Genomic DNA, 10,551 nt, shown 5'->3' with positions numbered 1-10,551 from the left:
GCTCCTTTACAAAAGAGAAGTATGTCTCCTAAAATAAGAACCAAGATATTCACCTTAGAATTTTGAGACTGGTATTGGGATTTTAATAACAGATAACTATTAAAGTGGTCTCTCTCATCCAGCTGGGCCTGCCTTGCAATGCTCACCCAAATGGAAAGAGACATCTTGACCTTCATGTCTGTCAGGGGAATGAACACTCACTACCTCTTAAGTCTAATAGATTAATAACCCAGAGTTTATGACATGTACCGTTTTGAAAGCTACTTCCTCTCGGTGAATCATGAAGGTCTGTACTTGTATCAAGGACTACATCTACATTCTCTACAAAATCAAGGAAATGAATGTCATTGAACTGGACATGTAAAAATTGTCAAGTGGCTATGTATTCTGCTGTGTATATTTTCAAAAAGAAAGAAAGAATTTTTTTTTCAATTGAGGCAGCATTGGTCTTGAGTGCACATATGGCATCTACACACTTCAAGGACCAAGCTCAAGTTGCAATTAATTTTCAATAAACTATACAAGTTAGCTTTGAAAATAGTACATGGACTGTTTTCACTGGAAACTTGACAGTGGCTTTGTAGACACTGATGTGAGTGCAGTTTCAGATCAGACCATGCATCCAGGGAAGTTTTCAGAGCTGAACATTACCAAAGCCACTGTTCTGATCCGATAAAGAGCTGAGCTCAACAATTTTTAACAAGTGTGGCTCTAAGGCTGGAGCCTCTAGCAGACCACTTTCCCCAGATGTCTGGTCACTTGCAGGAGGGCGCATATGTGCATGTGCACACTTAAGAAGAATGGCTACTTCAAATGTTGTTTCCCCTCTCCCATTTTCTCTCTCACATCCAAAGTGTGTTTCAAAGTCACAAAGCAACTTCTACAGTCACACAGTAAAATCAACTTCACGACTTTACAGTAATACCACAAAGCCACATAAAGTGGGATAGGTTCCCCCAAGGGTCTCTTTGCATCCTCCCAGAAAATATTCTCACTGTAAGGAATTTGGACCACTTATTTGGAAAATAAGTCAAGGCTATTTTTCTTAAAAACAAACCACCTGGACCATATACATACAATTATCTGAAAGTCTGTGAGTAAAGCAGGAGGGTTTCCCTATGGGCCCTGCTGAATACAAGCAGAAGGCAACCACCCTGGTGCATGCCTAGAAATAGGGCAGCCCTGGGATAATGGCACTGGATCCCCCTGCAAAGGGTACACCTTGGTCTGTCATACAAACAGCCCAGAGCACTGGAGTTAAGACCATAATGTCCTTTCCAAGAAGACTGGTCCTTAGTCATATCTACCTCACCTGCTCCCAGGGAGTGGAAAGCAGTAAGGGATTAAGGAAGGTCAGAGGGACAGCCAGAAACTCTCTTCACCCTAGGATTCTGATGCCAGTAATCCCAGACCATCCAATTGCATGTAGACATTATTGGTGCCTTTGGTCAGTACCCTAACTTACAAAGTCATCCTTCCAGGTTCCTGTTTGAACACCTAGGGTAGAGGAATACGGTTTTTCAGTTTCCATGAAAATGTATGTACTACCATACCAGAGGTTCAGTGACTGACAGTCTGGAAAACTGAACAAGCGTACTTAAATAAAGACACGAAGAAATACACACAAGTCACTGTTGTACATGACTTCAGGTAATCCTCAACTACTACACGAGGTGTTCTTTTTTCATGAACATATACCTAACAAACAGAAATGGAGAAAAATTCAAGTTCAGAAAATGCGTACCTGTCTGAGTCTTCACGATTACACTCATACGTCGGCGGACAGAATCAAAGTATAAGGTGTGAAGAAGCTCGTATCTTTAAGAGAAGAAGAATGAGAGAAGTAAGATACCTAGACACATTGTTGTTGTTGTTGTTATTTGCCGTCGAGTCGGCCCCGACTCATAGCGACCCCTCCTTGGGTTTCCGAGGCAGTATCACTACGGAAGTAGGATTGCCCAACCTTCCTTCCGAGGAGTGGCTGGTGGGTTTGAACCACCAGCCTTCTGGTTAGCAGTCAAGTGCCTTAGCCACTATGCTACCAGAGCTCCCCCTAGACACATTAGGAAAAATAAAACACAACAGGAACATCTGGAGATATGCAAAGATCTTGAATGAAGAAATGCTTCTCATCTTTGGGAAAGGGTGGCTGGTTGTGTGAATGACTGGTGCTTTCCCTTGTGTTTGGAATTTTTTTGCACACAAAACATGTGTCAGAAGACACCACTGTTGGCTTGGCTAAGGGGTATCTACATACTCTCATTACATTCCTTAAAATGGTAAACAGAGAATGACTACCTACAAATGGGGTATAAATCAAGGAAAGGTGACTAACCAAGTCCTATGTAGAAGGGTCTAGAAACAGTCCCACCCTCTCAATTATTTTACTATCATCTACAGAGTGGCAACTATGTGCCTGACACAGTGCTAGGTGTTGGGAAAACAAGGTGAATCTCCGTAAGTCCCATCCTTCCAGGAGCTTTTATCAAATGATGAGTGAGGCAGAGGGTGATGAGCTCACTACCCCTCCCAGCAGGCTGACTAAGCACTGTGACAGAGGGTGATGTGAGAGTACAGAGGGAAGCCATCCATCTGAAGGAAGGTGTCCTGGACAAGGTAGTGCCTGAGCTATGGTCTGCAGTACTAGCAGGAGTGATATGATGCAGAAAGGGGGCCATGGCATTCTGAGTAGAGGGAAATCCAAAGCCATTGCCACTGAGTCAATTCCAACTCATAGCAACCCTTTTTAGGACAGGGCAGAAAAGCCCCATCAGGTTTCCAAGGCTGTAAACCTTTACAGAATCAGACTGCCTCATCTTTTTTCTGTGGAGCGGCTGGAGGATTTGAACTGCCGACCTTTTGGTTAGCAGTTGAAATCTTTAACCACTGTGCCACCAGAGCTCCTTGAGTAGAGGGAAGTGTGCCTACAAAAGCACAACAGCAGGAGAGGATGTGCCCACTAGGAAACTTTTGAGTAGTTCACCAAGGCCTGAAAACTAGCTTCTAGGGGAATAGCAAGATGAAGTAAAGAGAGGTAAAAATGGACTGGGAACTGAAAGCTCTGTGGGTCTTGTCAGGGATTTGAGATTTTATGCTAAGAGCAACAGGAAGTCAGTAAAGGGTTTAAAAAGAGGAATGTCACAACCAGATTGATCAGCCTATGTATAGGTGGCTGAGGTATTAATCAGACCAAAGACTACATGAGAGTTAAAAATAAGAGTATTATTAGACAAATTCTAAGTATTTTCTTGAAAATAAGTAACTTAGATGCATGTATTTGACATAAAAAAAACTTACTACATAGTTACATGGGCTTGTTCTTATTTTTGGTGGGAGGAAAATGGTTACTGGTTTTGGGGTAGGTGTGAGCATGTGGACACGCTTGCTCCCGTGTGTCTAAGCCATCCACATATAGCGTCTCACTGGGTGCCATATGGGGGCACTGTTGTAGAGTGGCTAGGATCTATATTCTGACAATGAAACTGGGCACCTGGCACTCAGGTCACAGAGCCTTCCTCTGGGCTTCTTAGTATCCCTCCCCACAGGGGCACATTCCCCAATGTCTCTACATGTACTGCAGGGTTCTGATGTATATCTCATGGGATCCTAAGGGCTGGAATGGAAATCAGATGAGATAATTACATTTCAAGTTCAGATGAAGAAATTCAAATTAATCCCAGAGCCTAATTAAAATCAGGCATGAAGCCAAAGTGACTTTCTTTATTGGGGTCTTTGTAGCCAAAGAATGAAATGTGGAGATACAACTGCACAAGAGTACTTTCCCTGAAGTTTACACTTCAGCATCTAGAACAGGACAAAGCTTCTAGTTAACACCTAAGCTGCCATTACTGTCTGGGCTTGCAATCCCAGAGTGATTGGCTGGGCTCTGAGCTGAAAGTTTTATTCATGTTCACAGATTTTTCTTTCAGCATGTGTTAAGAGGCCTGGAACGACATCTAAATTCCAGAATGAACCCTCCAGAGAGAGGGTTCATTCAAGACTATTAATCCAGATGTGAACCAAATTGGAATGATTTCTCCCTCAAACCTCAGTTTCTGCCATTCTATGAAAACGGTTCCCCCTACTCCAGCTACATTTCCATACTCTGAAATGTGGGAGCAGACTTTTGTGTTTAATTGATGCATCCAAATTCCTCTGGTGCCCTTCCTGAAGTAGAGGGAAAATTAAAGCCATTGCCACTGAGTCAATTCCAACTCCTAGCAACCCTTTTAGGACAGGACAGAAAAGCCTCATCAGGTTTCCAAGGCTGGAAATCTTTATAGAATCAGACTGACTCATCTTTTTCCTGTGGAGTGGCTGGTATATTTGAACTACCGACTTTTTGGTTAGCAGCTGAAATCTTTAACCACTGTGCCACCAGAAGCTCCTTGAGTAGAGGGAAGGGTGCCTACAAAAGCATAGCAGCAGGAGAGATGTGGCATATGAGAAACTGTTGACAGGGTTAGGAAACAAGAAACATCAAACATACAGGGCTACTTACTCTTCTGTTTCTTTTCTTTGGTTCTCTACTCTCATATACCCATTCTGAGTTCCTAAAAATGTGAACCCGTACCTATCAAAAAACAATAGAAAATATTTTTGTTAATCTCTAAAGAACAATTCATTTTCCCTTGCCCTGAGGGTTACTGGTACTTGTTCTTTCTTTTTTTTGCCTTGATATGATCTCATAGACTACAATTACCTTTAATTCTTTGAGTTAGTAACAGAGCAAGTCAATGCCCAGCCACAAATTGCAATCAAGGGAGACACTTTGTAATCCCAATGCAGCAGTTAACATGTTGGGTGACCTTCTGGCCACTTAATCATCTTGGATTACACAGATAAAACTGGACTGTCAGTTAGCAAGTGACACCCAAATTGCTGGGAGAAATGAGAATGCCTATGAGCCACTTCAGATATAACAAGTTTTGTACAAAAAAGTGGCCAGCTATAAAATACATTGTGAACACGGACTTCCCAGCAGGCCTTTAAAGAGAGCAATGCAAGTGATACCTACGCAGCCTTACTTTCTTTTGGCCTGAACTATTTAGGTCTGGGAATTTTTCAAACTTTCATATAAAGAAGTGTGGCTTTCCCACCTCCCCAACTATTAAGGAGATTTATAAGATAAGGATATTGATGTAAACATAGAGAAAAATCAAAATAATTCCTTGGCTCCCGTGGTTTTGGTTTCTCAGGAGAAGTGTAAGTGCTTACTTTTTAGCTCCTTTCACCAGAGCTATTTCATCTGGTGAAGAGGAGACATAGGTTAAGTCAGTTGCTTGTGTAGCTCCATCAACAGCATCATTTGTTTTAACCTCTACAGTATGACATAAACACAGAGCACGTAGAAAGAGCTCTTCTCGATTCTGTAGAATAGAAACCCAAGAGAGACTTTAGCATTTTTACTTCAGTGAACAGAAAAAAAGATATTAATGTGAGAGAAAGCGATAACCTCCAGCAAACTGAGTAACAGAAATTGATAAATTCCTAGCAAATGAGCTATATGCCTTCCTGGTACCTAGCAGAATCCTGACTCTCAGTGAGCGTGCCCTCACAAACAAAGTTACTGCTGTTGAGTCAGATTTGACTCACAGCGACTCCTCCTTGGGTTTCTGAGGTGGTGTCACTATGGAAGTAGATTGCCCAGTCTTCCTTCTGAGGAGGGGATGGTGGGTTTGAACTGCCAGCCCTCTGGTTAGCACTCAAACACCTTAGACACTATGCCACCAGAGCTCCCAGCATGCCCTGTTCTTGTGCTGTTACGTGCCGTCACCTCTGACTCACAGCGACCTTATGTACAACACACGAAACACTGCCCGGTCCTGCACCAGCCTCATGATACTTGCTATACCTGAGCCCATCACTGCAGCCACTGTGTCAATTCATCTTGTTGAAGGCCTTCCCCTCTTTCGTCAACTCTCCATCTTACCGAGCATTCTTCTCCAAAGAATGGTCCCTTCTGACAACATGACCAAAGTAGATGAGATGAAGCCTGGCCATTCTCGCTTCCAAGGAAAATTCTGGCTGCACTTCTTCTAGGACAGATCTGTTAGTCCTTTTAGCAGTCCATGGTACTTTCAACAATCTTCGCCAACACCACAACTCAAAAGCATCAATTTTTCTTCCATCCTCCTTATTCACTGTCCAGCTCTCACATGCAAATGAGGTGACTGAAAATACCATGGCTTGTGTCAGGTGCACCTTAGTCCTCAAGGAGACATCTTTGCTATTCAGTACTCGAAAGAGGTCCTTTGCAGCCAATTTGCCCAGTACTATATTTCTTCTAGGAGCTCTGGTAGCGTAGTGCCTAAGGCACTTGACTGCTAACCAGAGGGCTGGCGGTTCAAACTCACCAGCCACTCCTCCGAAGGAAGGTTGGGCAATCTACTTCTATAGTGATACCGCCTCGGAAACCCAAGGTGGGGTCGCTAAGAGTTGGGTCCAACTCAAGGGCACATAACAACAACGTATGTCGTGTGATGTCCTGACTGCTGCTTTCATTGGGGTTGACTGTAAAATCAAGCAATGTGAACTCTTTGAAAACTTCAATCTTTTCTCCTTTTATAGTGATGCTGCTTATTGGTCCAGTTGTGAGGATTTTTGTTTTCTTTATATTGAGATGTAATCCATACTGCAGACTGTAGTCTTCAATCTTCATCAGTAAGTACTTCAAGTCATCCTCACTTTCAGCAAGCCAAGTTGTGTCATCAGCATATCGCAGGTTGTTAATGATTCCTCCTCTAATCCTAAGGCCATGTTCCTCTTCATATAGTCCAGCATCTCAGATTACTTGCTCAGCATATAGATTAAATAAGTAATGGTGAAAGGATGTAACATTGACACACTCCCTTCTTGCTTTTAAATGACACAGTATCTCCTTGTTCTTGTTTGGTCTATGTACAGATTCCCCATGAGTACAATCAAGTGTTCTAGAATTCCTATACTTTTCACTGTTATACATAATTTGTTATGACCCACACAACTGAATGCTTTTGCATAGTCAATAAAACACAAGTAAGTATCTTTCTGGTATTCTTTACTTTCAGCTAAGATCCATCTGACATCAGCTATGATAGCTCTCATTCCACGTCCTCTCCTAAATCCAGCATGTATTTCTGGAAGTTCTCTGTCAATATACTGTTGCAACCATTTTTGAATTATCTTCAGTAAGATTTAACTTGCATGTGGTATCAATGATACTGTTTGATAATTTCCACATTCTGTGGGATCACCTTTCTCTGGAATGGGTACAAATATGGATTTCTTCCAGTCAGTTGGCCAGGTAGCTGTCTCCTGGTATAGCCAAGTGAGTGCCTCCAGCGGGGCATCTGTGTGTTGAAACATCTCAATAGGTATTCCGTCAATTCCCAGAGCCTTGCTTTTCACTAATTCCTTCAGCACAATTTTGACTTCTTCTTTCAATGCCACTGGTTTTGATCATTCGCCACCTCCTAAAATGGATGATCATCTACCACTTCTTTCTGGTATGTTGTTGTTATGTGCCGTCGAGTCGGCCCCAACTCATAGCGACCCCTCTGGTATAATGACTCTGTATTCCATCTATCTTCTTTCGATGTTTTCTGCATCATTCAACATATTACCCATAGAATCTTTCAATATTGTAATTCGAGGCTTAAATTTTTTCCTCAGTTCTTTCAGCTTGAGAAATGCTGAGTGTGTTCTTCCTTTTTGGTTTTTTAACTCCAGGTCTTTGCACATTACATTGTAATAAATGACTTTGTCTTCTCAAGCTGCTCTTTGAAATCTTCTGTTCAGCTCTTTTATCCTATCGATTCTCCCAACCACTTTAGCTGCTCTCTATTCTAGGGCAAGTTTCAGAGTCTCCTCTGACATCCACTTTGGTCTTTTCTTCCTTTCCTGCCTTTTGAATGACCTTTTGCTTTCTTCATGGATGATATTCTAGATGTCATCCCACAGTTCTTCTGGTTTTCGGTCACTGGTGTTTAATGCATCAAATCTATTCTATAGATGGTCTCTAAATTCAGTAGGGATATATTCAAAGTCACATTTTGCCTCTCATGGACTTGTTTTAATTGTCTTCAGTTTCAACTTGAACTTGCATATGAGCAGTTGATGGTCTGTTCCACAATCAGCTCCTGGCTTTGTTTTGGCTGAAGATATTGAGCTTCTCCATCACCTCTTGCCACAGATGTAGTCAATCTGATTCCTGTGTACTCCATCTGGAAAAGTCCACATGTATGGCGGCCATTTGTGTTGTTGCAAAAAAGGTATCTGCGATGAATGAGTTGTTGGTCTTGCAAAATTCTATCATGTCATCTCCAGCGTCATTTGTATCACCAAGACCATATTTCCAAACTACCAGTGATTCTTCTTTGCTTCCAACTTTTGCATTCTAATCACCAGTGATAATTAACACATCTTGATTGCATGTTAGGTCAATTTCAGACTGCAGAAGTTGGTAAAAAATCTTCAATTTCCTCATCATTGGCTTTGGTGGCTGGTGAGTAAATTTGAATAATAGTAATATTAACTGATCTTCCTTGTAGCCGTATGCTATTATCCTGTCACTGACAGCACTGTACTTCAGGACAGACCTTGAAACATTCTTTGGGATGATGAATGCCATGCAATTCCTCTTCAATTTGTCATTCCTGACAAAGTAGGTCATATGTTGTCTGATTTAAAACGGCCAAAATCAGTCCATTTCAGCTCACTAATGCCTAGGAGGTTGATCTTTATGCGTTCCATTTCATTTCTGACAACTTGCAATTTTCCTGGATTCATACTTCGTACATTCCATGTTCCAATTATTAATGGATATTTGCAGCTGTTTCTTCTTATCCTGAGTTGTGCCACATCAGCAAAAAGAGGTCCTAAAAGCTTTACTCCATCCCTATCATCAAGGTCAGCTCTATTCTTAGGAGACAGCTCTTTCCTAGTCATATTTTGAGTGCCCTCCAACCTGAGGGACTCATCCTCTGGCACTATATATCAGACAGTATTTCAGGGCTATTTTTCAGTAATATATCAAACAGTGTTTCACTGCTATTCATAAGGTTTTCACCAGGCAATTATTTGAGAAGTGGATGTGGCCACTTCCTTCTTCCGAGTCTGTCTTAGGCTGGAAGCTCCACTGAACCTGTCCACCATTGCTAACACTGTTGGCACTTGAAACACTGGTGGCACAGCCTCCAGCCTCACTCACAGCAACACATACCCCACCACAGGGTGACAAACTGGCAGACGAGTTCATCTCCGTTAGCTGTTTCAAACTGCTCCACGCCCGCTTCCCAGGCTTCCCTACCAGTTCTGGCATGCCCTAGGGGCTACATTAACTCATCCGGTGCATAGTAGTGCCCCTAATACCAAAGCAGTAACTTCTTCATGACCTAAAAGAGTTAATTCAGTATCTAATTTACAATCCAGCAATAGCTCAGGTGCAGGGAGACTCTGGTTCATTTAATGCTTAGATACTTCTGGGATTTTTATGATTCAGACAGATATCATTCTTGCAGGAGCCAGAATTTTAAAAGACAAAGCACACAAAATCATGAGCAAACACACAGATAAGCAAAGTTTTATCCAAATACCTTTCCCACAATTTTCTCAACTTGCAAATTTGACTTGTTTACAAATTCCAGAGGCATTAGGAAAAGAAGAAAGGTGAATCCAAAACAACAGAGGGCTTCAAAAGTATGTCATGTGCCCACTGGACACCTCTTTCTATTGCAGGGTTAATGCATGCACTACAGATAGATTTCTCAAGGTAAAATGCTTAATACAGAAACTGCCACCTTATCTGCTTTGTCAAAATATGTTAAGGATCCATCAGTTTGAGGAACTCCATCAACCTCCTCAATTACACCTTTATACTTGTGTCCATCTATGCAGCATTCAATGAATTCCATGCTGTTTTCAGTGAGTGTTCCAGTCTTATCTGTAAATACATAATCCACCTAAAAACAAAAAAACACAAACATCCATTTTCATTTTCTTCACTGTGACTAATTTTTCATTAGCTGTAAGGCAGGTTATTTTCATATCTGTAGAAAATCATGTCTAAGACTACTTGTCAAATGCTACGTCATTACACAGGGAACATTATCAAATGAATGAGAAATCAAAGAGTATATCTGAAGAAACTAAAATAACATCACATGCCTAAGGTAGACCTATTTGAATGTAAAAGATGAAGAAGAAGAAAAAATGATGGCTAATTGATCAAATCAATAACTCTTCAATTTTTTTATTGTGGAAAATATCAACATATCTCAAAACATTTCCCATCTCAACACTTCTTACATGCACAATTCAGCAACATGAAATATACTTGTTATGTTACACAACCATCACCACAATCTGCTTCCAAAATTCTTCTATCACCCTTAACAGAAGTTCAGTGCCCCTTGAGCAATGACTCCCTCTTGCCTCCTTCCACTCACCCCTTACTCAAACTCAAACTCACTGCTATCGAGTCAATTTCAACTCATAGTGACCTCCTCCCATTGGGTTTCTGAGGTGGTATATGTTTACAGTAGATTACCCACTCTTCTGCAGAGTGGCTGG

At 41.5% G+C, this 10,551-nt stretch overlaps 1 protein-coding gene across 1 annotated transcript in view; it reads right to left on the bottom strand.

The window, feature by feature from the left end:
• ATP11C (ATPase phospholipid transporting 11C) overlaps positions 1-10,551 on the bottom strand; it is a 134,298-nt gene that overhangs the window by 73,710 nt on the left and 50,037 nt on the right. The window contains exons 13-16 of the mRNA XM_007951727.1: positions 9,780-9,941; positions 5,218-5,369; positions 4,502-4,573; positions 1,699-1,818 (exon numbers count right to left, since the gene is read on the bottom strand). Coding sequence (XP_007949918.1) covers positions 1,699-1,818; positions 4,502-4,573; positions 5,218-5,369; positions 9,780-9,941 — 506 coding nt within the window. The remainder of the gene's footprint in view (positions 1-1,698; positions 1,819-4,501; positions 4,574-5,217; positions 5,370-9,779; positions 9,942-10,551) is intronic.

Source organism: Orycteropus afer, unplaced genomic scaffold (genome assembly GCF_000298275.1).
Source record: "Orycteropus afer afer isolate SDZICR_OR568_19922 unplaced genomic scaffold, OryAfe1.0 scaffold00310, whole genome shotgun sequence".
NCBI lineage: Eukaryota > Metazoa > Chordata > Mammalia > Tubulidentata > Orycteropodidae > Orycteropus > Orycteropus afer.
This window is presented reverse-complemented; position numbering and strand designations above follow the sequence as displayed.